General features: G+C 41.2%; 1 protein-coding gene and 1 long non-coding RNA gene across 3 annotated transcripts; both read right to left on the bottom strand.

The window, feature by feature from the left end:
* Positions 1–1,375: 1,375 nt before the first annotated feature.
* kifl (kinesin family-like) lies at positions 1,376–26,194 on the bottom strand. Its single transcript, XM_076271311.1, has 24 exons — positions 25,916–26,194; positions 19,149–19,264; positions 18,105–18,318; positions 17,038–17,054; positions 16,261–16,365; positions 15,812–15,924; positions 15,305–15,397; positions 14,983–15,105; positions 11,325–11,417; positions 10,804–10,864; positions 9,939–10,060; positions 9,171–9,320; positions 8,864–9,027; positions 8,210–8,334; positions 7,992–8,047; positions 7,706–7,792; positions 7,357–7,456; positions 4,634–4,826; positions 4,300–4,480; positions 3,793–4,003; positions 3,026–3,186; positions 2,357–2,559; positions 2,101–2,179; positions 1,376–1,863 (listed from the first exon to the last, which is right to left on the bottom strand). Exons 2-24 carry the CDS (start codon positions 19,246–19,248, stop codon positions 1,810–1,812), a joined length of 2,805 nt encoding a protein of 934 aa, XP_076127426.1. The 5' UTR covers positions 19,249–19,264; positions 25,916–26,194; the 3' UTR covers positions 1,376–1,809.
* On the bottom strand, positions 12,066–14,739 carry LOC143105981 (uncharacterized). Of its 2 annotated transcripts, XR_012983593.1 has the most exons (5): positions 14,480–14,739; positions 13,234–13,316; positions 12,903–13,012; positions 12,677–12,801; positions 12,066–12,488 (listed from the first exon to the last, which is right to left on the bottom strand). It is a non-coding gene; the product is annotated as an uncharacterized LOC143105981 (long non-coding RNA). The 2 variants fall into 2 exon arrangements; XR_012983594.1 differs by lacking the exon at positions 13,234–13,316.
* Positions 26,195–27,987: the final 1,793 nt, after the last annotated feature.

Genomic DNA, 27,987 nt, shown 5'->3' on the forward strand with positions numbered 1-27,987 from the left:
AATCTTCAAAGGCATGTGTTAATCCACTTAATTCGAAAATATTCAAACATTTCAAACAGTGCTTTAGCTTCGGAGAGACGGATAGCAAGGGAGTTAAGGTTATTTAGCAAAAAATAGTGAGCCCTTCCTCAACCATGACGGGCCAGTTCTATAATCCCAAATCCATGCAGCTGTGGCGTGTAGAGAAGGGGAGATAGGGTGGTCCGTTTCAGTTTGTTCTGGTTGAGCTAGCTTACAGTATGGAGAGAAAGGTTATTATGTCAAAAGCAAAGTGCTTAGTACAAAATAGTCTGGTTTATTCAGGAACCATGTGTATGAACAAAATAAATTTTCAGCAAAATTGTTAGTCACAGTGTGCATAGTTTGTACCATCTCCAACCACGGACACATTTTTGTGACTTTTATAAGTTGTAGAGCAATGAAATAAACGTGCTATTTATACTGGGCCCACTGAGACCCACTGACAGGTGACCTAGATGGGGTGCTATAGAACCCTCAAGCCTATCGGTCACTGTGAATTCATGGAGAAAATGAGCAACTTTTTTGTTGTTTATATCATGAAAAGTTTATATCAGCAACGGTCATCCATACACTGCCCATCTCTTGTCTCCTTTGTGTGTCTGTGTGTCAGACAAAAGCCTTCGCTCTAATTTTAGAGGACTCCCTGTTGTCCGCAAAACCAACAAGGCCTGACCCTTTCGTGTCTGTTTTTGTGACCCCGTCTGTTTACTGCAATGGGATATGCCTGCGTGACTGCCTTGGACATCGCATGGCGCCCCATGCGCTCCCCTCCTCTCCGCTCCTCTCCGCTCCCCCCACCCCTGCTGCTTGTCTGGGCCTTTACCTGCCAAGCGGGGGCCCTTAGCGTACGCTCTGTGCGTTTCCCACAATAGCAGCACCAACTGGCCAAGTGACTCCATAATTGCCCTCACCGCTCTCCTGGTCCCCCCCCCCCTTCCCTCTCCCCCCTCAGGGGGCCCCCCGTGCCCCCACAGGCCCATTCTCCCCGCGCTGCGGCTCCCATTGCTGCCCAGCACGCGATGCCCTGGCCCCTGCTGGCTCACACGGAGCTCAGGCCGCCCGTCTCCCCTCTCACCCCCTCCACTTAACACGCACAGGGGGTGGACTTACAGGAAGGTGCACATGCACACACACACACACACACACACACACACACACACACACTCACACTCACACACAGATACAGACACGCACGCACGCACACGCACACGCACACGCACACGCACACGCACACACACTCACACTCACACTCACACACAGATACAGACACGCACGCACGCACACACACTCACACTCACACTCACACACAGATACAGACACGCACACACACACTCACACACAGATACAGACACGCACACACACACACACACACAATTCAGGAAAGAAAACAGGAAAACATAATTAAACATCTAAAACTCTGGAAATCACATCAGTTCTTCACTGGCAAACATCTACAATCCACAGTGCCAAACATAGTATAGTACATTAGCTGATGTCCACAGCCACACTGAGAAGCAAACAGTGGATGAGATGAATTTGATCAAGTGGATTAATGAAGTATACATCATGCTCCATTTGTCTGTCATCTGTTTGCATGTCTACTGTCTACATGTTATGATACATTACGTTATATTGGCAAAACCAATTTTAAAACATTTAACTGCTACTAGACATCCATCTGACACTGCTGGGCCTGGTCAGTCTAACTGATAATGTGTATAAAATCCATCGTTGTGCATGTATAGTTGGTGTTTATTTGGGTGTGCATGTGTGTTTTCTTGAGAGGGGTCATTGCACATCTTCTTCTTCCACAGGTTGTCCAGATCGGAGTTTAACAATGATCTACACAGAGGACAAGAGCAGTGAAGTCAGCCACAACAGAGTGGACTTATATGTATGACAAGAAAAGTGAAGTCAGCAACAATAGAGGGGAATTATACTTTATGTAAGACTGGAGTTATGAGACAGCAGCAACGAGTTATAAGTCAGTGTGTGTGTCTTTGTGTTTGTGTGTGTGCGTGTTTGTGTATGTATGTCTGTGTGTCTGTGTTCATCTAATCATGACTGCACAAAACTAACCTCTTTCAATTGTGCAATTTCCTTACTGTCCATGTTCCTCTGCACATTATTGGTGATCGCTTTCACCCGTGTAGCATAACTATGAAAGACACAGCACACAAAAACATCAGTTTCTCTTGTAAGTAATCATGTAGCAATTCGCTTGGTTATTAGAATAATTGCAACGATTAAAGCGACTCAAATTAACTGACCAATTCAGAAACCGCATTCAGACAGAATATTTATTTTCTGAAGTCTACACTTAGTGGTTTCTTACATAAGCGAAGTGAGTGTTTCCTCCACGTTGCAGTCCGAGGGAGAAATGTTGACAAACATGAGTGTTTTGGCGTTGCCCCCCAGTGAGTCCTGCATGGCCTGTGTCAGCTTATTGTTGCGGTAGGGGACGTGAGGCTGATCTGAGGACAGGGCCGAGATGACGTCCCCCAGCGCGCTAAGAGACTTGTTAATAGAGTTGGCCTCCTAGAGAGAAAGAGAGAGAGAGAGAGAGAGAGAGAGAGAGAGAAAGAGAAAAAAAAGAATGAGTGAGAGAGAGTCAGGGTAACCTAACTAGACTCCATATTACAAAGGAATATTATGACAAATGTTATTGTAATTCAGTCATTCAGACACACCATGAGACAGAAGGACAGTGAACCGTGTCTAAATACAGTATGTGAGGCAAAAGGAGCAATTCAATGGCACAATGACACAGTGAGAACTGAGCAGTTACTAAGTACTCAAAGCTTTATGATCACTCGACACTTTCACAGTGTGTGTGCATGCACCATTTATATTCAAATATGTTTGTTACCTATCACACAAGTCACACATACAGTATGATCTGAGCCATTGATACTGAACGTCCTCCAACCTTCTTGGAGGATATACAGTACTATAACATGCATCTGTAGAGGAACTGGAGTGAATGCAGAGTGGATGTGGACACCTTTAGCTGTCCGTCTTTCGCCCCTGTCTTAGCGGCCCGTTCACTGCCCGCCAGGTCCACCAGGCTGAGCTTGCCGTAGCACACAGTGCCATTGGTCAGATTCCTGTTCTCCACCATGATGCCGATGATCAGGTGCGAGCGTGAGCTCTCCACGTTCATCTCTGAGGAGTGACGGAGAACAAAACCCACACAACTCGTCTGTCACATGAGGTCATACTGTACTTTATGTCTTTATTTTTTTCTTTTGGAGGCTGCCTTTGTTTTTATTTATGAATTTGCTCTGTGTTTGACACCAAGGTTATGGCTACAAAACCCAAGGAACACATTTTCTTGCATCAGTGTATACTTATGCAATACAGTAACAACAAACTGCATGGATAAAACTGATTTGCAAATGACTAAATGTGAATGTAATGTCTTTATGGTCATTTAACATTTGGGCAGTAAGAAGTTTTTCAAAAATGTCATGGACCAAACAGACATGCAACTTCATTGCCACCAGATTTATGATATGACACCTGATTTCCTGCATCATCAGTACTTGTACTTACTAATAACATTTCACTGGTAGGAATAAACCAGTAGTGCGAGCATTAGTGAGGTACACAAACATCTCCTGTTACACCATGGCAAGCCTTGGCACCACTCCCCCCTTGAAAAAAGCCACCATAATGATGTACCCTCCATACATTACTAGTGACTGTGACTAAAGCAATTAATCCAAACCATTTAGCATGGCTCTCTTTGAAGCTTCATTAAGAACATACTGGTGGCGGCGATATGGCGGTTCGCGCAGCCCTGCTCGAACAGGGCAAAGAGCTCGCTGGGACTGGCCGCCTGCTTTGTCTCTGCTCCCTGGGCAAACACAAGCCCCTTTTTGTCCTTCTTCATTTCAATCCGCTTGCTGAATGCCTCGGCGGGGCTGACAAAGAGGTCCTGCAGGCGCTCATTATACAGCTCCAGCATGTAGGCAGAGACCTGAGGAGAACTCGGAACACGGAACAGGAGGAGAGTGGGAGAGAGGAGGGGAGGAGTGAGGGAAAGGAGGAGGGAGGAGAGAAGTTGGGGAAGGAGGAGAAATCAGAAGATGAAAAGAGAGAGGTGTAAAACAAATTAACAAAGGGAGGTGAGAGGAGTAATGGAGAAGAGGAGAGGAGAGGAGAGAAATAAGGAGAGAATAGATATACTAGTTCATTTTTCTTAATATCATCTATCACAAACTGAAAGAGCAAATGCAAGCGAGAGTGTATAGAGAGTCGTGGCTGAGGCCTTACCTTGATGTCAAACTTAGCCTCGTTTTCATGAATGATGTCAAAAATCTTGTTAAATGTTCGGGGGATGATGCCTGGGTTCTTCAGATGTTTATCTCCAACCATTGTGTAGGTTTTCCCTGAACCAGTCTGCCCATAGGCAAAGATGCACACATTGAAGCCATCAATGGCCGACTGAATGAGTCTGGGATAAAGAAAAATCAAGTAAATTCAAATCATCAGTGTTATATCACCAGCTATAAGCTAATTATGCATTAGTGTCACTTAAAAACTGGTCCCAAAAACACCTTAAAAAAAATGTGAGCGTAGTACTCAGTTATTTAGTGTTATGTGCTACCTATTAGTGTCTTGGAACACCTCTTCCTGAGAACATTGAGTGTCAAATATTCGGTCGAACTGGAACTCTCGTTGACCACGTGCCGTTTCCACAGTGACGGAATATTCATCTAGTCGAGACACAATGGTGGAGTCTCCTCGGGCTATCTCGGTCCGGTTCATTGGCCTGATCCGACAGAACACTCGGATTTTACCTGCATGTGTTACATAAATCCACATATTGTGTTGGAGGAAACAAATTCAACTATCTGAATACACAATATGCAAACTAACAGCATCATTAATTAAAGGAGTACCGTCACACTGGTGTGACGGGAATGTTGGGAAATTAACATTCTAAAGAATATCTGGGTTCATTGAATTCAACATAGAATTTTAGAACCTTCAATTGTTGCGGAACTTAGAATGTTCAAAAACCTACACCTTTAAAGTGGAAATGAAGCAGTGAGAACTGTGACCATTTTTTGGTTGCTATTTCATTTTTGAAGATACATGGATTTTCATTAAATCTGAAATTCAAGTAGTTTCACTGGAAAAAGACATGTCAATAACGACTTTCGCCACTAGGGCGCGGCCATGTTTTAAAAATGCAGGCGCTACGTCATCAGAATGGTTAGCGTTTGTTCGTGGATGTTTTATCCATTAGCGGACGTTCACTTTATTTCAATATGCCTAGGCAAATTCTGTTTATGTTTGTTTTTGTGTTTGTACAAGAACAATGGCTGCTGCAATGGAGCCTGTAGGCCTATCAGAGACAGTACTTAATTAGATTTAACTTCAGTCGCAATAATGTGTTTGGATGTTCTCGCACAACTTGTGGATTACCGCGACCTGAAAATGCAGTTGCATCGTTGATGAATTGGTGAATAAACTTGGGGGAGCGAACTTCTTATGTGTGAGTAAGAGGTTTCTTTTTGTGATTGATTGGTATCAATGATTGCATTTGTTTCACTCAAGTAGTAGTGGAAACTATTTGCAGAGACTTGCGAACCTGGTGAGAACCTGTTGTGGGTACGCTAGCCTACGCCTGACTTGTGTAGGCTACTCAGTAGCCTAGGTCTGTGATACAGGCATGGTTTTGTGGGTAGACGTTGTCTATGGACTGTAAGGCGTCTGAGTTTTATTTGTTTATGTAAGCTAACATAAAATAACATGCTGTTCAATTTAAGTAAATAAATGCACAGATGTGCCGTTTGTAGCAACCATAGATGTTAGGGTTCATGCTATGCTAGTTACAGTATGTGCTTGTTATGTTATGCTATGCTAGTACTGTATCGCAGCTTCTACCATGATATTACATTGCAGAACAACTGAGTATGGGTGTAAAAAATAGTGTAGTCTCAGGTGATCAGTGTAGTCCCCTAGCCTACCCCCTCTGCACAACCTATCAAGAGTGTGTTAGTTGGTTAACTGCTGTTTATTGGGCGTTTTAGTGTTTCGGCTCGGATGTCCCTCAGCGACCGCATTGCAACCTCCAACGTCTCGCTTTAATGACAGCATTTGGCACGTAGGATTGGACGTGATATATCTGTTATTTTGGATGAGATGTCCCAGGTTCATTTTCTGGCAGCAGACACTCTCCATGTGTGACATGTCAGTGAACATAGGGACACAACCCCCACATAAGCACCACCGATTGTTTTCTGTGCGCTCAGATACACCTCTCTCTCTCGATCATCTATTTCTCCTCCATAGTCAGGCTCTGGGGGCACTAAAACTCCCACTGCACTTACTGGCTCAAAAGCATAGGCAATTGGATGCCTGTCCTCATTGGTGGGTCTATCCCATTCGTCCATATCCATTTTGTTGAGGCAGTAAGCTAACTGTGAGGCTATGACAGCCGCTCGTAGACAGTAAAAGCCGCTATGTAAACAGCATAGAATGTTGTACCAACCATTCTTGTGATGTCATCATTTTCTGAAAACAAAGATGGCGGCGCACAGCTGAAATTAATGCAACTTGTTTGTGCTTTATTCTGAATAACGGGTCATATTTCTGACTTTATTTGTATTTAAGGTATATTTAAATATTTAACTAGTGCTATAGACATCTGTTTTATTTGACTGCTTCATTTCCACTTTAAGGGTTAACATTGATGCAGCTGCACATGTAAACTGGATTTATGAAAGGATGAGAACTGGGCAGCTAGATGACCATTAGCCAGCCAGGGGTTAAGGCAGAGGGGCTTGGTTTCCACCTGGGATGCCAGGTGTCACCGTTAAGACCTCTTGAGGTGTCATGTGCCCCTCAATGACACAGCAAGCAGGAGGGTGCCCACGGAGGGTGCCCACCTGAAGACCCCAGAGACACATGTCTCCTTACCCGCCACTCAAAGAATGATTGCCAATTACATTCAGGACACCTAGTCCTATACGCTCAACAATCAGTTACGGAGAGCCTGATAGAAGAAATTGATAGAATGTGTCTACACTGCCCTGGGTATGGGAGCCATAAACTTCTAAAAACTGGGCCCATTAACAAGTAAAAGCTGTTGAAAAAGAGGCTACAATCTGCTTCAGATCTGTTTTGTTTCATGGACCTTGAGTTTTTGGAATTGGCCCTGAAATGATCAGAATGCAAGTCGTTGGGACTTTCCCAGAAAGTGCTTCCTGTGTGGACTGGAGCATGGACCAAGGTTTAAATTAAAGGAGAAGGCCTGTGACCTATCTAAAGAAAAGAGGTGATGTTCTGTGACGAGAAGCTTTTTTTTCCCACTTACAGTACCTTTCATATTCTCTACCATGTTGTAGTACTTCTTTCTCATGGTCCTCTCTGCTGTGTAGTTCTCCACAGTCTTTCTATGCTCCTCTTTCAGCTGCTTCAGCTGCAAACAAGAGTCACAGTATGACCTTTATCTTTAAAAAAATGCCTGACGAAGGATATAAGACATGTGCAGTGGAGTATGTTCGTGCTTTGAGAAGTGGCATCAGTCACCTCAAATTGGAGGCATAGTAGCTGTTCTCCTACATACACCCTCTCTCTTTCTCTCTCTCTCTCTCTCTCTCTCTCTCTCTTTCTTTCTCTCTCTCTCTCTCTCATACACACACACACACACACACACACATACACTCACCTCAGATTGTAGGAGCAGTAGTTGTTGTCCTACACTCTTTTCTGTGTCTGATGGCAGGAACTCACTCTTCTTGAAGTTTTCCAGATCCTGGTGAGAAATGGTGAAGGCAAGAAAACAAAGGACAAAAGCAGTTTGGAAAGTGGATTGAAAGCGTCTCTCTCTCTCTCTCTCTCTCTCTCTCTCTCTCTCTCTCTCTCTCTCTCTCTCTCTCTCTCTCTTCGTGAGTGTGTGTGTGTGTGTGTGTGTGTGTGTGTGTGTGTGTGTGCGCGCGATTGTGTATCCTTACCACAGGATCAATCTCCTTTTCACCATCTGCAGGCCCATCCTGCCCATACTCAGGAACTGAAAGCAGGTTTCCAAACAACATCAGAATAAATGACATCCACAAGTTGCACAATAACTTCCGCCATTACACATACATATTAAAGAATCATCAACAGCAGTAAAATATAGCAGACAGTAAAGGCTGAAGAAATCCTCTGTCTTGCTGCTGGATGTTGTTACCAGAGAGGCAGGCAGTAGAGCCGGTCATGATCAGATCCCAGGCCAGCTCTGTCAGTTCAAACTTCTGCAGCCGCTGTCTGGTCGTCAGCTTCAGCTCACAGTTTTTAGAAGGATCCTGTTCTGGACTAAAATGAGAAAGATCAGATTTGCATGTGATATATAAATGTAAGATTTAGACTTTAGTCCTTGTGGGTAGTTTATTATATGCATATAATTGATATAATATAATTATATGCATATAATAAACTACCCCCAAGGAGCAAAGTCTAAGTCTTACATTTACAGTACTATTAATTTAGTCACTGCTTACATTTTAAATTACAGCAAGCAAGTATACTTTTCAGCAACTGCTTTTATATAGCTATTACCTTGATGTCTATACAATAACTTTCAACTCTAATATATAAATCGAATGACCAATACCATACATTTACACCTACATTTCAATCATATTTACATTGATATCTACATATTTACATTAACTGCTACTAAAGTGACAACTACAGTACACTAAGCATGTGTTTCAGCTATAGCGTCTGAGCTATAACTACAATAATACTTTTAACCCACCCTCTAGCAAATGAAACACTTTTCTGCGCTAAAATGAATAACTTAATGCTCTACAGAGTGCAAGAGTGTTTAGGATGCTTTTACATTTGTGAGTCTGTCTCATCTGCCTTCCCCTGAGGCTCAGTGTATGCTGCTGTGTCAGCCTGGTCCAGAGTCTCTTTAACTTTAGCCAGCTCGTCACGGTTCTCCTCCGCCATCTGGTCCACCAGGGCTTTCGCCTCTGCCACCTCACCATAGATATAATGGGCCTGCACAAACAAATTCAGACGAATGTTACTCAATGGGCAATGAGTTTTAGTCATTTTAAATAATGACAAATCAGATTTTTTTTAAAACATAGGCTACATTTGTGGGACTGTAGACAGCAATAGCACTGGTATCATAGTCTCACTTTCTGCACCACCGCTTTGAGGAGAGCAGTCTTTGTCACAATGTATGGTGAGTCCTCATCTCCCTCCAGATACTGGGAGATCTCTCGCTCTCTCTTGAACAGGCTCTCCTTCAGGTTCTGCAGACGAGCTTGGGCTCCCTCTAGTGGTGGCTGATCGTCATTGAAGTAAAACAAAAGAAAAGTTGGATATCAGTCATAGCCGCACCATACTTATAGTCAAAGCTACACTAACACATTGTTAGATGAATACCATTACAAAATGGTTCAGGACACAACAGGACAATGACATTGGCCACAGGGGAGAAAGAGTCCCCCTCTACTGACTGCTGGATCATTTACTATCAGGAGAGAAACAGGCCTGCTGACACCACTTGGCAAGTGTGTAGGAGCTGACCACGCAGTCCACCTACATGCAGCAGATGAGGCGTTGGGTACAGGTGTGTAGGACGCTGACCGCGGGGTCACAATTTTTATACCACCACTTCAACCAATCACAACGCAGAGCCAATTACCACTGGTTACACATGCAGCAGATGAGGCGTTGGGTACAGGTGTGTAGGAGCTGACCGCACGGTCACCATTTTTATACCACCACTTCAACCAATCACAACGCAGAGCCAATTACCACCGGTCACACATGCAGCAGATAAGGCGTTGGGTTGCGCCAACCTGGTCTGAATGCCTGCCATGCTGTCATGTGTGCCAACACAATAATGAGTCTGCCCTCCAGCACACTGGCCCATAGATCCTGCAGCCCACCTGCTCAGCACTGGCCTCAGCTGTCAACTCCTCCTGCTCCACCTCCTGGGGCTCCTCCTCTGGCTCTGGGGGTCTGAGCATCTCCTGCACCCTCCCCATCTCCAGCCGAGCCATCTGCAGCTCCTGCAGGGCTGGGGGACAAAGAGCTGGGGTTAAGGTGGGTGTGCCCACGTACACATGTAAACTAGGGCCGTGTATTGGCAAGGACGTCACGATACGATACGCATCACAATACATGGGTCACGATGCAATATATCACGATATATTTCAATACTTTTTCTTAAAATGTAAAAATGGAGCTGGAAACGCAATTTGCTGGGCAGTACAATATGTAGATCACATTATACTGATAATACAGCAGACAAATAATAAAAAAAAATATCGCAATAGTCAGCTGTATAGACATTTTTGCACAGCCTAATGCTTTAATAACAAATATCGATATTTGGCAGCAAGTGGTGATACGATACAATACAATATATTGTGCAAGTGCTGATACGGGCCTAATGTACACATACACACACACACACACACACACACACACACACACACACAGGTAGATGTATTTACATGGCAAACAAACATTATAAAGGTGGTGAATGTGTAATCTCTTCCATTTTTATTGAATCCAACATGTCAGGAAACACAATTCACTCTCTTATTTGGCAGACTTGTTTAAACAGTAAAAAGAGTTGAAATACATGCAGACACACACAGACACGACACACATAGACAACCACACAAATACACACATACTGTATGCACAAGCATACGCACACACACACACGCACACGCACACACAGAATACAAGGACACTCCACCACTTTCTGGGAAAAAATTATTATCTGCCCCCAAAAACAATGTATCCACTCACTTGATGCCTGATGGCTGTGGAGAAGGTCTAACCTACTGGAGAACAGCTCCATCATCTTACTCTGAAAGACAAGAGCGTGTGCTGTTATGATATACATTGTTTCTGACTTCTTCACAAAGATATTGATTACGTTCCCTGAATTATGGTCATTTATGGAAAAAGGATGTACACAAACTTGGAATATGTCATTATACCCTACTTCATAGTAAAGTCACAGTAGCTAACCAAATGAAGTTAGGTTTGAGCACAACCAGAAACAAAGATATGTAATCTGTCATGTGATGGTTTTGCTCTGTCCATTTACTTGTCCACTGATTTTACTATGCAGCTATACCTACAGTAGAAGTACGGTTGATATTTTTGTTTTGTTGCCAAGAGCCTTTCTGACCACAAAAGCCACAAATATAATTTCACCTGTGACATACAGTACTATGTCAAACATCCCACTTTTATCTGAAACTTGTGTGGGTAAAACTCTGAAGTGCACCTCAACCCTCTCACACAGAGACAGCTGGTCAGACCTTCTCTCTCTGCCATGAGGCCATCTCTTCTCTGCTCCTCTCCTGCACGGACCTCTGCTCCTGCTGCAAGCACTCATTCTGGCTCTGCAGTTTCTGCAGGTAAAGAGGGAACAACACTGTAGGCAATGCAACCAGTGACACAACCAGGCATCATGTGACCGATAGATTCACTTTAGAATGGCACTACACAGATTATGTGTGGTTCATATATAACTACACTCTCAAAAAGGATGTGTTGGAAACAACACATTTTTAACACATCAATGTGTTTAGGTAAGGACAACACATTTTGTGTTATTTTTTGTGTTAAACCCATGTAACACAGTTACTGTGTTGATATTTTAACACACCTGTGTGTTATAGTTGACACAATTTGGTAATGGTTAACACAGTTACTGTGTTTATATTTTAACACACCTGTGTGTTGACACAATTTGTGTCAATTTGGTTATTGTTACTTTCATTTGGTTATGGTTATGCTTTTGTCCAAAGCCACATACAAATACAAGACAATATAATACTTAAATTTAACAGGGAGCAAATTAAGATGTTGGTCAGACTATTACAAGGATAATAGCAATAATAAACAACAATGTCAATTCAATCACAGCATAATGAAGTGCATGTTGTCGTTTTATTTATATTTTTAGTATATTTATGGATCTTAGCAGATAAGACAATTATGAAATTATTTAAACCAAATAGTGTGTGCAATAAAGATGAATTCCTGACAGCCTAATGTGAAATTATGTATTATTTATTACAAATATTGTACACATAAACATTACACAAGTTCATAACGAGGGTTTACAAAAATATCATTGTTAAAAAATATCAAATGTATTGGTCTAAAATCAATTAAATCTCTTATACTAATTAGTTTAAAGTCCTCTGTTCTCTGGACAGCAATTGCATGGAAATGGTTATGGAAAAACTTTGTAACAAGTATCCTTAAGAAAAACATTTTGATTTTCACTTTCTGGTGAAATGTGCATAACTTCTCAAACCGTTTTCCTTAAGAGGAATGGCAAGTTTGTCGTTTTCTGCAACAATGATGTATTGGGCGGAGGCGGAGGGATCTGCAATGCACACCAAGTGGGGCTGGCGATGTTCTACTGATCTATCAGGAGGATTGTTCAGCACACTGGAAATGCTGGTTCCAGTCTGTTATTTTAAAGAAAGAAAAAGAACATAAACAAGTCATTAGACATGTGCAGGGTTTCAAACCATTTACAAATTGACAATACTCATTTTACATTATACCAGATATAACAATGCACCATAAAACATACAATATAGGCATTCCGTACTATAAGCACACAAAAGAAACATTTACTATAGGAGGGGCCTACCGGTTTTATATCCAAAAGGTAGCCCGAAGCTGACTTCACACTGCATTTGGTGTTCCCTTTGCCCCTGCCTGATGCAGTGGGGGGCAGCAGATGGACAAGCTTATGAAGAGCTCTGTAACATGAAACTATAAAAACAAACAAATTTAGTAAACTCTTACTTTCTTGTTATAATCAATTGCATTCATTCACTGTAGCACAAAAGCTTAATAGAGATAATTCCTCCTACCATCAATCATGCTCAGGAACTGGTGGCAAGGCAGCTGCAGGTTCACTTGTGGACATTCCCTCCCATTTTCGGATGAACAGCAGCTTTTCCAGGAAACATCTTTCCAAATTCTGTGTCAAAGTACATAAATGGACAAAATACAGTCATTTGAATAATTAGAATGATATCAGAGGGGTTAAAGACAGTTCATCCAACTATCATTATTTTCATCTTTATTTTACTATTTTTATTACAAATAGGTCATTTGAAAAATTAGAATGATATCAGAGGGATTAAAGACAATTCATCCAACTTTCATTATTTTCATTGTCCCAAAACAATATGCACTCACCATATATGGCATGTCCACAAAGCGTGTAAACTCTGCAAAAACCTCCAACGTTGGATGTCTAGCAGCAATCCACAACCTTGTAGCTGCAACAAAATAGATTATTATAAATTTGATTTCACACCATATTGTGAACACATAACTTATTTCAACTTCCATACTGTTTATTTTTTAAATCATTCAGCATTTCCAAAATAAAAACACACAATCTGGGTGACTAACGTTAGCGAACTGGTCAGAAATGAAATGTTACTTTAGGTTATTATCAAAATGGCAGCATTGATTACTGTTTCATTAATGCGTCACATTATTGCTTAAACTGCACCCCAAAAAAGCAAACTACACACTCTATAAACTATAAAAGATCATCATAACGTTGTGCATAGATGTAGAAGCTAGTTCAACACTGGGTCTACTAACTGCATGCAATATCGTTTCATCAAACCGTGTTCACTAACGTTAGTGTCGCGTTCGGAATGCAAATGTGTTTTCCCTTGGCAGCGTGGTAGCTTCTAAATGCATTAAGTTCATTCATCATCGTTAACTTGCAAGACTATTTGTGAACATGTTCTAATGTTATGTCGTGGAGCAGAAGAGATATAACTGCATAGGCCTATAACAAAAACGACTACATTCACGTTACCTGACCTTATGTCTATTATGGCTTGTAACGTTAACCACAGATTGTTCAGAATAAAACGGTCACCGTTATATATGGAAGTAAAAGTGAATCAGCTTCTAAATAAATAACGGTGGTTATCATGATTTATAGTAGTTATAGTAAGTTAGATAGTGTTGTAACTTATCGTAATTTGTAACGTAGATAGTAGTTTGTAGTTTTGACATCCTGAGCTATACCGTTAGCATTTCATACCTTGTTAGCACTAGCTACAAGGTCATACCAGTTACCACAAACCTTGCTAACGTTAGCTGTCCATAGCTAAAACTTTAGCAGCTACCCAAAATGCGGATTTACCCACATAGTAATACGAGATGACGTAACGTTAGAATATTTTAGTTTCTACATGTATGCCAGTGTTTTTCAGAGTGTGTTAATGTAAGGTCAGGATTGACTTAACATGGACTAGCATAACGATTGCTAATCAATAACCTAACGTTAGCTGCTAGAGCTACTTGGCTAACAATCGATGCAGGACTTTATTATCATTTAACCTTTACAATATTGCAAGTTGCAAGAGTCTTTAAAATAAACATAACAAATACGTCTGAAGATATGGGTCTACCTTACCTTTTATTCAGACATTTAATTCCACTCTATGTGCCACTTGCAACTTCTTCCAGTGCGCCAAAATGAAGTGCTGAGAAAAGAACCTCTCCTCTCAGGGTAACGGCTCATCCAGGACACCAGGGATTGGCCAATAATTTAACACATTTTGTGTTGGGCAGTATATTCCAGTAATATAACACAGTAACAACACAAAATAACACAAATTGTGTTAAAATTGTGATAACACAAAAAATGTGTAATTATTTAACACATCATTTTTGAGAGTGTAAGTGGAATCGTGAAATCATTAACTGCACACAGTGCAGACAGCTTTATGATTTTGATTAAAAATGTAGGATATTGCATAAGACATTCCACACTTGTTTTCTGTTTATAACAGATGACAGGCAAAGGTCTTGCTGTGTAAATACATGTAGAATACAAACCAAAACCCAAACCAGGACCAAATGGTGGGACTATACACAATCAGTGTATTGTGGAGAGTTTACAACACAACAACTCACACCGACTCTCTCCTCCCAACAAGCATTTTTTCTTTCCACTTTCTCCTGATAAATAGCCAGCATTCTCTTCAGGGCATTGAGCTTGGTCTGGTAGTGACTCCTTACTTTAACCACTGTCCTTTCCTGAGGACCCAAGTCAGAAAAAAAAAACCACACCTTTCGAGACAAGAAATTCATTTTCACAATGTTCAACCATTTCATACCAGCTTTTACTTTCAAACATACAAACGCACCACACACAGAAAGACACACACACAGTCCATCATTTGTATGTGTTAACTGTGTGTGTGTGTACATGTACTGTACTGTGCAGAGTGTTCACCTGATTCTCACGTGAGGCGATGAGAAAATTCTCCTCCAGCTCCTGAACCATCTCCAGATGTTTGTTTCTCATTGCTACCATGTCACCTGCAATCTGATAAAAAAATAAATTTAAATTGCAAAAATTACATTAACACGTTCACTACACAGGTTGACTGATAAATAAAATGATATGTGTCATACATCTAAGAGTGTATAGCGAATAACTCGGAATATGCTGAATCATTCAGTGATGTGATGTGCCACAGAGCACACTAACAATAACAACTTGAGCTCACTCCAGGCAATATCATCTCCAGGCAACAGGGAGAGTGACTGACATGTGACTCACTCCAAAAGAAAAACAAAACTTCCAGCCTCCACTCCACAACAAGAATACAGTGTCTGCCTCCACCGGCCCAGACACGACGTAGTCACATGCGAAACAAACATGGGTCAGCCCCCACCCAAAAGCTCATCTCCACTGTTGTTTTAATGTCACCAGGAAGGTCAGGCGATGGGCACGTACTTGTGTGATGCACAGTTTGGCTGAGTCATATGGGATGAAAATCTTGAGGTCCATCGCCCCCTCACTCTCCCGATCTCGCAGGTGCCGCCCGTTCATGCAGGACGGGCCAGGCTCTGACAACGTAGAGAATTAGTGTTCAATTGCAGATGAACAAAAACCTGTAAGCCCCATGAACTTTTTATGAGTGAATTATTCCAATGACTGGACTCCTACCTGTTAAGTCAATAAATCAAACATTTTTAAGGATAACAGCAAATTCAGTGACCTGCTCACTTCTGTCTTATCTGAGGTCTGAAGTTCAGTAATTTCCCCTTAGGGATCAATAAAATACAGTTGTACAAGTAATGTTTAATGACATTGACAGAGCCATTGATTTTTCTACCACTCTGTGATGACTAACGTCCCTCTTAGCTCTATAACACAGGAGACCTGTAGAGGTGGGAATCTACCTGATGGTCTGTGGCCTGATGCCTCACACTGGGGCTTGGCGGAGATCCAGTGCTTGAACGTGTCCCACTTCCTCTTACCTTTGGTTAGCCACGATGCCTCTTGTCCTGCCAGAACATCATATACCTTTTTAATTCAAACTGTATCATTGCCTAGGCAGCAATCACTAACTTCTTTAACAAATGTGGTCTGACTGGATCATGTTGTATAGAAAAGCTGCCATTATCAGGTCAGCAGATTCCTTTTTCTGAGTGGGTTTATGCTAGGTAGTGTGGGTTGAGAAGGTTCTTAAGATTTCACCTTATGGTGGTTAGCACACTCTGATGTAATGTAACGGCTAAGAAGCAACCAGAGGTTAAGAGGTAGGGGATTCACTCATTTAGGCAAGCGCAGATCACTCTCCCAATGCTAGGAGTGTCAGTGATATGTGATAGTTATTAGAAACACAGCAAGACATTTCACAGAATTCCATTTGAATTAGACTATAAAACTGATTAACAACGTGGGTGGGGTTAGTTGATTACAATTACGAGTCTTCAGCCTTGTAAAAAGGTAAAGAAACATGATCAGGGTATCAGAGATAGGGCTTTTGATTGTCATAAGGTGGTAGCTCTGCTGGTGCTATACTAGTAAAAAAAATGAAAGAATGCTTCATTTGAAAGAATGCTTAGATTGAAGCATTTCTATGGCCCTGCCTAATGCTGGGAAACTTTTTCCCGTCCAGAAGAAATGTATGTCTGGATGCCCTCTGGTGGCACAGAATGCAAATGCGTCCAGACCGACAGCCAGCATCTGACTGATGAGGCAAGAAGAGGTCGGTGACACCTTGAGGACAGCTTGCCAGGTCAAAATGCAGTTTCCTCTTACAGTGTTCATAATGTCTGCTTGTGCAAAACGATGACTAAGCAAGATATTTATATCTGTCTTTCACAGAAGCTTACTCCATTGATGCCTAGTGTAAATGTTATGTTAATATACAATTTAGGTTCATAGATTTTTGTTTTAATTATAAGGGCCTCAAATAATCCAGTATGTATTCAGACACAACCCTATGTTTGTGTGAGTGAAATAACACTAAAAGCAATGCATGGTGAATGTCATATAACTTGCTATTATGAGAATATGTCACTAAAAAGAATCACACATAACCCAGATGTTTCAATAAAATTTACATTTTATTAATGTAATTAGTGATATGTTATACATTCGTGTTTATTATTACTTATAGATATGAATATAAAAATGAAAGGTTACCAAGGCAATAGCATGGACAGTGTTTTACTTATCTACAATCTACGTATGTCTACATCTACAAACATGTGGTCTGTCTGTCAAGGAGGTCTGCCTGGCTAAGATCAAACAGTGAATAAATGAAATGTGTATGTGCGACACCCATGAAACATCAAGTCTTCAGGACAGTTCAGTGACATAGTTTTTCGTATCGTATTCTCTTACAGATGCCCTTATTTACCGTATGCATTCTTGAATCTTCCTAAAAGAATGACTGACTCGGGAGAAATGTCAAATGCAACAAAGATATCAGCTCTCTAGCTTTAAGGTTCAGGAGCCCTCTTTTCACAGTCACAGCTTTTGTACGGAGCCTGAATCATACATAAAATCATGTTTCCATATAGCTTAAAATGGTTGAGGTACAATGTACATTTTATCAGAGAACTGCATCTATGACCTTGGCATAGCTTGTCAGTTATTTGCCCTGTTGGAAATAGCATTATGGCTTTTTGAGTGTGTTGTGCACATTTTATATACTTATATGATGTACTGTAGGTGAATGCTTATACGCATTTCGGCATCTGAACCTCCAAGGAACAGCAAGACCAGTTATGAGGATTTATTGCTGCAAAGTTCACCTGGTTCTCTGTCTTGGTCCAGGTGAGTGTTGTGCATGGCGCACGGGCGGCATGGCCAGGTGTCTGCCCGCAGGTCTGGCACGCTTCCTGGCAGATCTTCCATGGCGGGCATGACAGCACGCGTTCGGACCAGGTTGGCACGACCCACTGTTTCATCGGTGTAGGTGGACAGGGTGGTGGTCTCCCATGCACCTGCAAAAAGACAGGAAAGTAAACAGCTGTCAAATATACAGTAGGTTAAGGATGTGATAAGCAAAAATGCATGTTCAAAGGAATAAAAAACAATTTGAATATAAATTCAAGGCATCTTCCAAAAATGGCTGTTTGTAAATACCACTAATAGTATCATGAACCTGAATGCCTCCACAAAGATGAATTACATCACATCTGATAATGCTCTCAACATAGTACATCACATCTGATAATGCTCTCAACATGGTACATCATATCTGATAATGCTCTCAACATGGTACATCACATCTGATAATGCTCTCAACATGATGGTGTTCAGGCCAGACTCTGTGACCGCTCCTGCATTCCAGTGATCCACACCCACATCCAGTTACACACACACGCGCGCACACACACACACACACACACGCACACACACACGCACACACACACACACACACACACTCACAGCTTGTTATGATGTTATGAACTCCAAGACTGCTACTGTGGGAATTATACTACAGAACTGGAGAGTATCACCACATGACATTTCCTGCTCAGTAATATTAAATTAAATTAAATAATCTATCAGACATTTCATTCAATCCACACCTGTGCCTTCTGATGAAACTGTATTTTTTTTAACCAATGTTTCTTTGATGTGTCACTTCACAGTCGATGGGCATGAAACTGTATGCTAATGCTACTCCTCTCTAAAATCTCTCACACGCCCTTCCTCTTAGCACACAGTCACAAGTAGCAAGACTGAACCCCTATCATAGGCGATGCGTTACAAGGGGAGCATTTTGCCGGAGGTGTGTGTGTGGCCGTGGAAGCTGAGCTGCACCTACGTTGTTTTTTGGCCGGAGCCACAGAGTGGTTGCGGAGCTTCTTCCCCATGAAGTTCAAAGACATGCAGACATTCTCGTTTCCTGAAGAGTTGAGATACATGGTGGCGGACTTTGACCTAAAAATTAACCAAGAGAGTGTATGTTCAAGACCACAGTTTTATTAAAGTTCAAATTTACTCTTCACAATGTCTGAGATAAGTAACACACACCCTGAGATGCACAGAGACGAAAACCTCTGCGCAGTAAGTCTTTGAACACACCATATGAATACATACACATTAGTATGTATAATTACATGACATCTAACCATCTCCAGACCAGAAGAATGAAGTGCTTGATGTGCACGAAAGCATTCAAACAGCTTGCAACATAACCACCATGCATAGTCAGGCATTTCCTCATGATCAATATGTGTATCTTGGAAAATAGCACTACGTGGGTAAGCCAAACTCTTACGAAAGAAAAGAAAAATCACCCAATTAAGTAATCTAGCTCTGCGGAGAGACAGCACATTAAGGTAAGCTCCATCAATTAATCAATCAATCATAAAGTAACAATGCCCATGTAGTGACAAATTCACAGACAAACTTTAGGTGAGGAAGTCGCATGCATTAAAAAATAATAGACTTCTTTTGAAATGTTACCTTGATGCAATGCAACTCTAACACCTGCTGCAGTGGGGCTGGAGGGAAGCAGGTTGGCGTCCAGGGACAACTAGAGAGAGGCAGCGTTTTCAGAGGAACTCAACTCTCGACACGATGAAATATTAAACTCTAGAGTTTGGTTACGGCGGGTATTAGTTTGCCGGCACAGGTAGATCGCAAACAGGTCATCAGGTTTCCAGTGTGTGGGATAGAGATTGTAACAGGATATTTTATAGAACAAAACTTGGGGATATCATAGTTGAAGAAACACACTTACCACAAAAGCTGACCCTTAGTCGGCATCAAACTAAATAATTACATCTGATCTGATGAGCAGGCCATACCTGATCTAGTCATCACATGATACACGTGGTTACGTCAATGCATCACACCTACTGATCCACACCTTCTTTGACACACTGACTGACGTTAATCATGCCCTCATCCAGTTAGAGTAATGGGACCCACCCTCTCTTTGGCAATACACCGTTCATCATCACTGTAACCGAGCACTAAAGGTTGTGGTGCACTGGCTTACACACCATGACCAACCCTGCTGCTGGTTGCATGAAGTGAAGATATAAACATTCATGTCTGTTGGCTATACAAAGAAATATCATGACACTGACCCACACTGCCACAGCTGTAAAGCAATGCTAGATTACGTTTATGAAACCACCTGAAGACCTTAAGGAATGTGGATGACTTTCAAACCAGGGTCTTAAATTGGGGAATAGAAATGACTAGCCAGGACATACAATGGTCATAGTTCTAGGGGTGTGTAACACTTACACACTGTGCATCGATTCCATTAGAAAATCCATATCCTGAAAACATAGTGAAACAATTGCATTCCATTGTTATTATTCCAGATGTAGAATACCCAAAATATGACCACACAATTCCTTTTTCAGAGGAATTTTCAACAGGGTGTGTCAGGACCATAGAGTCATACCACCAGGTATGCTGACACTGTATTGGGGTGCAGTGGATGTGGACATGAAATTCTCATAGGTCTTAGCTAGGACCTGCTGTTGCCTTCTGTAGCTCACGGTCCCAACACCCAAATACCAAAACTGATTGCTTCTGTAATAACAGGCCTCATGGAAAATGGGGTGTACAAACACATTTCTTATTATGTTTGTGCATATCCACATTCCATTTTCTAATTCTAAATGAAATTTAAAGTTGAGGAACAGTGTGTGTAAAGCTTATAAAGGCTTTAAGAGCATATTTTAGGTGGTTGGTTATAAATATTTGCTGCATATCTGGCAGTGACTTCTTATTTCTTCTCTTACCAGAAAAAAATAAGAGAAACGTAAATACCGGTAATGGTGCACAAGGTCTAATAATAATGTTCACCAACTGATTATGAACTGATGATGGTCCGTGTATCATTCGTTCATTTGATATTCAATTGAGAATCCAAAATGAAAAAATGAAAAAAGGACTTGTTTTTTCATTATTTGTTTATGAATGTGATACAAACGAACAAATAATGCTTTGTTTTTCAGACTTTTGATTTCATGATCAGATCAAAAGTAGAACGTTTAAAAAACGGCCTCAGGCCCAAAACTGATTTTGATATTTATTTTTTCTGATTGCTCTGACCCGGAAATTATTTATTGACTTCCATTGCCAGCTGCATAGGCCTACCAGTCCGATTATAACTTTACCACACACAATTTAACCTAAAGATCTATATTTAAATGACCACTCGGACAGAGCAACAGAATCTCTTTTTTTCCCCTCAGTCGGCAGTCTAAACGAATAGGTTTTTCTACTCCTATGCTCGATTCAGTAGCGTAGCCAGAAATGTTCAAATGGGTGGGCACAGAAAGAAAAGGGTGGGCAAAGCCAATTCGATTGAACATAGCCTAAGAGAAGCCTAGATGATATACACCATACAAACATTAATCGGCATGTTATATTTATGACATAGTGGAATTTATTGAACGCATTTGATCACAGCTGACAAATTAGGCAGAAACATTTTAACTGGAGCAAGACAATGCATGAATGTAGGCCTAGTTTCGGCGTGTCACATGAAACACAATAGATAGATAGATAGATAGATAGATAGATAGATAGATAGATAGATACTTTATTGATCCCCAGGGGAAATTCAAGGTCTCAGTAGCATACTGACAAATCACACACACATTCACTAACAGCAGAAAAAGTAATTAAAAGTATATAATATAAAAACACAACTAAGCAATAAGGAGAGTAGAAGATAAAGAATATACTAAATATACTAAAATACAAATTATACTAACATACTGTAGCGTCGGTGGATGTACATGTTTAACGTTGAATGAGTGTCTCCCAGAATGCAGTGCGAGTGAATGGTAGAATGTGTAATGTCGATTATAATAGTTGTAGTTACGTTTAGCATGTTGTGTATTTGTTAGCGTGTTAGTCTCTTTGGTTGTACCTCATGTGCTTATCCTCGTGGTGATGTGTGTAGTAAACCCTTATTGTGTGTAGCATGTGCGGCTGAGACTACCCCTGTGTTGCCCTATGTAGTTGTCTGTGACCGTATGAGTCTGCCTGTTCCAATAAATGGCCGTCCTGGCTAAAGGTGAATCTTGTCTGAGGTCTGAGGGTGAGATCGCTACAATACTAACAACCAGTGATGGGCAGTAACTCGTTAGAAGTAATGCGTTACTGTAATCCAATTACTTTTTTCAAGTAAGGAGTAGTAAGGGATTACAATTGCAAAAACAGTAATTAGATTACTTTACTTTCCTGCAAGCAGCCTGCGTTACTGCGTTACTAAACCGTGATTTTGCCATAGACAGTAAAAGAATTTGGGATTTTGCCATATGGATTTTGTGAGACAATGATGTAGGCTATAGCTGTGTGATATAGATGTAAACAACAGACACACGTGTGCAAGACATGGAGTGCAGGAGAGAGCGCGAACATGGAGCATTTAATTCATTGCAGTTCAGACATTACGAAAAAAACATTAACCTGTACACTCTTCATGGGAAGAAACATGTTGTCTACAGCGAAAAATTCCACCTAAAATCTGAGCAAGCACCTAGCAAGCCGGCACAGAAATGTGAAACTCATTGAGACACCCCAAGATGAAAATAGAGGACGTCGCGGGTTCCCTGTAGCCTACTGGCCCGTTATAACAGGAGCCAGGGCATTATAATATTCTGGCTGCATTCACTGTGATTTGGAAAATGGGCAAAAATATAATGTGGTCTTTGCCTTTTTGTAATGGGGCTGGTGAGTGTTGAAGTCTTCAATAATTCGTTTCCCTTAAACCAGCGTTTCTCTACTGGTTCGCGGAGACATGCCAGGTGGGGCGCGAAAAACAGGAGTTTTTTTTTATTTATTTTTTTATCTGTAGCCTAGGCCCAGGTAGCACCCGATGCGCAATGGACGCATGTGTTATTCATAGGGAAGCGCGCGTGTCAAGGCAGCGTGAGCGCATGTTTGAATCTGCAAGCACGTTCACTAATGAACATTTCTTGAAGCTGACCTATCTTTGCGATATATTTGGAAAGCTCAATGAGTTAAATATCCAGTTACAAGGCATAGACAAGCACCTACCTCACCTAGCAGATAAGATTACTGCATTCACCAAAAAACTTGAGGTATGGGACAGGCGCCTCGATCGCAACAGTATGCCTTTGAGAATCTGAGTGAAATCGCTGAAACGTCTGCTTCGGGAGCCACTCTTGTGATCCCATGTATTAAACAGTAGGCCTACATCACATCCCTGCAAAGTTTATTTCAAAAATATTTCCCAACCAGCAGTGCTCAGTATGACTGGATTATGGATCCATTTAATGCAGCATGTTGGTATTTCATTGAATATATTGTACAATGCTGTAAAATATTGGCTTATGCTTCCTAATATGTTGCTGGAAAACAGAAATATGTGTGTTTAATTTACAATGGCACATTATGTATTTATTTATTATTATATCTGCAGCACCAGCTGATTTTAACTCTGCTGAAGAGGATATATTTAGAACTTGTCATTATTTCAATACATTTGACAATTTTAAGCTTGACCTACCACTTTCTTAGAGCAATGAGGGACAGGCGGGGCTCGAAAAGGCCCCCTTGATCAAAGTGGGGAATGAAAGAAAAAGTTTGAGAACCACTGCCTTAAACTAAGCATTTACATGAAGCACAGTAGCCTATGCCGATTGAAACACATTCCACTCAGATAGGTGCTACCAGGCTCATATAGGCTATCACTTTTAATTGCAAACAGAAAATGTCTAGCTAGCTGTTTATACCAACGTAATATCATGACTATTGCTAATATAGTGCCAAATGTGGAGTTTGTGGACTAGCCATAGGCTTATATTTGAATGGAGCTGATCATTATGAGAGTTGTATAGATGCTCTTAAAGTGACAGTGCACCATTTATAAATGAGTTAAACTGCATCGAATTAGTAGTATTTCTTAAGAAATATTTTAAACTAACAGTTCTGCTTTGGGCACCAAAATAGCCAGCAGCGGCACTGCACACACACAGTTCAAACACATACTCTTCTTGACATTAGAACAGCCTAAATGTGGCATGCAACATCATTTTCTGTTTTGGTAAATGCATTACTCCTCTCTGCACTGCAACTGTTAAAAGATGTAAATGTTAATAGAGACTTTGGTTTTAATATTTTTTTTGCTGTATTTTATTTACATCTATTCGAATGAAAGGGTATACACACCAAAAAGTTAAGATTGAAACTAATAAAACCAAGTTTTAAAAAAGCATATTCAGGTTGTGTATAGCTAGTGTGTTTTTGTAAAGTAACTAAGTAAAGTAAATAGTAAAGTAACTAATTACTTTTGAAAATAAGTAATCAGTAAAGTAACTAGATTACTTTCTTGGATAAGTAATCAGTAATCAGTAACTAATTACTTTTTCTAAGTAACTTGACCAACACTGCTAACAACTAACACTTAATCTAAATCAATTCTAAAAACAGTATCCACAGTGGTGATTAATCAATCAAGAGGCGCTTGCAATGACTGAGGCAGGGACTGAGCCTGTGATTCTCTGTGCATAGTAAGGTAAGGTAAGGTGCTCTGTGTGAGTGAGTGTCATGGTGATAGTGCAATGGTGATAGTGGTCATGGTGATAGTGCAAATGAGTAAGTCCAACAGTGCAACAGTGCAAGAATAGAGTCTATCTATCTATCTATCTATCTATATATATATATATATATATATATATATATATATATATATATATATATATATATATATATATATATAACTATTTTAAGAAAAGGTATAAGTGTGGCCACAGTTCGGCTATGGCATGGAGGGAGGGGTTATGCATATGTGCTAATGTGCTAATATAGCACGCAAACAGACAGTGAGGCAGAAAGACAGTGGTAAAAAGTGGCTAGTGGACAGACAGTATCCAAACATGGAGGGGGTGAAGAGGCAGACAGACTATGCAGAGAAGTCTATCTCTCCTCTTCCCTTAAGTGAAGCATTGAACAGGGGATACAGTACACGATTTCAATGCCTGATTAAGTTTCGATTTCTGGAGCTCACAAGCCAACGGAGAGTTGCTAGACTAGCCCTTGCTGCCGCTAGGGGCGCGTCTAGATTTCTAGGCTAGACCGTCAATGCTATATCATATTATACATAAGCCTAACATGTGAAATAGGCTAAGCTATTTTTCTATGCTGATTGCTGGCAGTTAGCTAGGCCTACTTACTGTTATTAGCCTACTACTAGGCTGTAACGTATGGAACAGGGACGTGTTTAAGAGGGAGGGAGAAAGAGAGGCGCTTACTTTAGGTTACATTGGCAACATTTTCGCTATATATCAAGATTAAACTTAGACAGGAAAATGTTTCACTTTGCCATTTCACACATTTTAACCTAATATGGCATTAACTAAAAAGCATAATTCAAAGCCAATTCTTAACATGCCTCAAATTTGACGTTGGGTTTCTAACACCCCTAACTTCGGATGAAAATCAACGTGGTGGTGGTTATGTCGCTATTTTGCACACTTGCAGACTGCTTTTCATTTCTCCTTTGACTTGTCAGATACATCATTTGTGAAGCAAAACATTATTATGTTTTGGTATAAACGTAGAGCCTTCCATATTTGCAAGTTAGCCTACCTCAGTCTGTCTCATTTGATCTGGCACTTGCTGTTGGTCTGTCGCGTCACTTGGTATAATGACAGGTTCGCTCGCGTGACGCATGCAACAGCACCTAAGCAGATTTTCATAAAATCGTAAAGTTAACTCCTTAATATCTATGAAAAAAATAAAAAGTCAAGTCATTTCAAGTCATTTGTCTCAAGACTAAGTCAAGTCTCAAGTCATGAATAGCAAGTCAAAGTCAAGTCGAGTCTTTTATGTTGATCAAGCAAGTCTCAAGTCTTAAAAAATGTGACTCGAGTCAAGTCAGGTGACTCGAGTCCCCCATGTCTGGTCTGAGCATACCTAAGACCAATCGCTCCATTGTTTTCATCACATGTGATGTAAGAGCGACAGGTCTGTCATTAAGCACTAGGGTGTGGCTTCTTAGGGACAGGGGTGAGACATGATGTCTTCCACAGTGTTGGGACTTGTCAAAGGCGTAGGCTCAAATTGAAGATATGCTTCAGTGGCTCCCCCAGTTCAGCAGCACAGGCCTTGAGTAGCCTTGGACACAGTCTGTCAGGCCCCGCTGCTTTATTGATGCGCAGTGTCTTTAGTTAGGCTCTCACTTGATCTGTTGTGATGATGGGGGGTATAAGGGGAGGGGAGGGGTGCATCTGGGATCTGTGTGTCTGATGGCTGTTGACTGAGGTCGTTGTCACCTCATTGTTCGTGATCGCCATGTGGGGGAGGGGTGCAATATCCAGTGATGGTGGGGGTACGATAGTCTGTTATGATGGAGGTGAGTGTTGCACTGATATTGAGGGGGGGTGGGGGCTGGGGGATGGTGGACAAACCACCGCCATTGGAGCTGGAGCAGGGCAGTTCAACTGGTTCGCCCTGTCCAGGTCCCCCTCCACAGAGCTGCTGCTCTTCTTCAGGCCAGTGATCATCTTCATGCCATCCCATGCCTCCTTCAAGTTGTTTTCCTGCAACTTCTGTTCCACCTCCCTTCTGTAGTCCTCCTTAGCCTCCTTCAGCTTGACTTTGAGTTCCCCTTGCACGAGCCTCAGCTCTGCCATGTCCCCCTCTCTGAACGCCATCTTTTTCCTGTTAAGAAGGGTCTTGACATTGCTGGTTATCCAATGCTTGTTGGGAAAGCAGCGTACAGTTCTGGTGGGACAATAGATTGACCATATTGTCAGAGGTGGAAAAAGTATGAAAATATTGTACTCAAGAAATACCTTGATCTCAAGTACAGTACTCAAGTACAAGTTAAAGTAAAAGTAAAAAGTAGTTAAAGTTCATATAAAATGTACTTTAAGTAAAAGTTACTTAGTTAAAAAAAGTTACTTCGTTTTTTTTTTTTTTTGGGGGGGGGGGCAGAACAACCAGTTTTACCAAAGACTTTCTAATGAGGAGATACAGCACTCAAAAAATCCTCCATAGTAATGCATGGGGTTAGTTTGTAACTGCCATCATATGTCTACACATATCACAACCCTTCGGCGACAAAACGTCGACATGTGAATACATTGAGCCAATCATGTGGTATGTTGTAAAATACATTGAGCCAATCATGTGGTGTGCTGTGAAGCAAGGGCGTCGTAGTGGGGGGACAAGTGGGAATAAATTACCCGGGCCCCAAATGGGGGGAGGGCCCCTAAGGAGTTGAATTTTATTTTCCTTAATAATAAATAATTTCCTTAATTTAAAGATCTTCATAAATATTATTAAATAATATAGATGCAAATATTTCGGGTAAATGCATCAGTTGATTGATGTATTAAATTGTGTCCAAGCCAACATTGTTTGAGGGCAGGCACCCTCTCCCCTGCACGAAATGGTTCAGTCCGCCTCCCCCTGCTAGGCGCATTTTTGAAGTAACGTAATGTTACGTTCATTCTGCCGAAGCGGCAATGCCGACGGTCACGGTGTGAAGATGTCTAAGAAAGTCTAAGAACGCTAAATCCGGTTCCCAGAAAAGAAAAGGGAGAAAAAAAAGAAATGAGGGAAAACAAGTGTTAACAGCCTTCTTTCCCAAGAAAGGTGAGCCCAATGTGAAAGCAATAGTCTACAAATGAAATGAACTCCTGAAGGTTACAAAA

This window comes from Alosa pseudoharengus, unplaced genomic scaffold, assembly GCF_046254945.1.
Source record: "Alosa pseudoharengus isolate Yale_2024_CS ecotype anadromous, Long Island Sound unplaced genomic scaffold, YU_APseudo_1.1 YU_APseudo_1.1_scf_6, whole genome shotgun sequence".
In the NCBI taxonomy this organism is placed as follows: domain Eukaryota; kingdom Metazoa; phylum Chordata; class Actinopteri; order Clupeiformes; family Clupeidae; genus Alosa; species Alosa pseudoharengus.

What these genes read in the sequence shown, in the direction of transcription:
- kifl (XM_076271311.1), bottom strand. Translation starts at nt 19,248, where the DNA reads ATGTATCTCAACTCTTCAGGAAACGAGAATGTCTGCATGTCTTTGAAC. An exon ending in AGTTGACAGCTGAGGCCAGT is followed by an intron (nt 9,321 to 9,938) that starts GCTGAGCAGGTG and finishes AATGACGATCAG; the next exon opens with CCACCACTAGAGGGAGCCCA. An exon ending in CCGCCATATCGCCGCCACCA is followed by an intron (nt 3,187 to 3,792) that starts GTATGTTCTTAA and finishes GTCACTCCTCAG; the next exon opens with AGATGAACGTGGAGAGCTCA.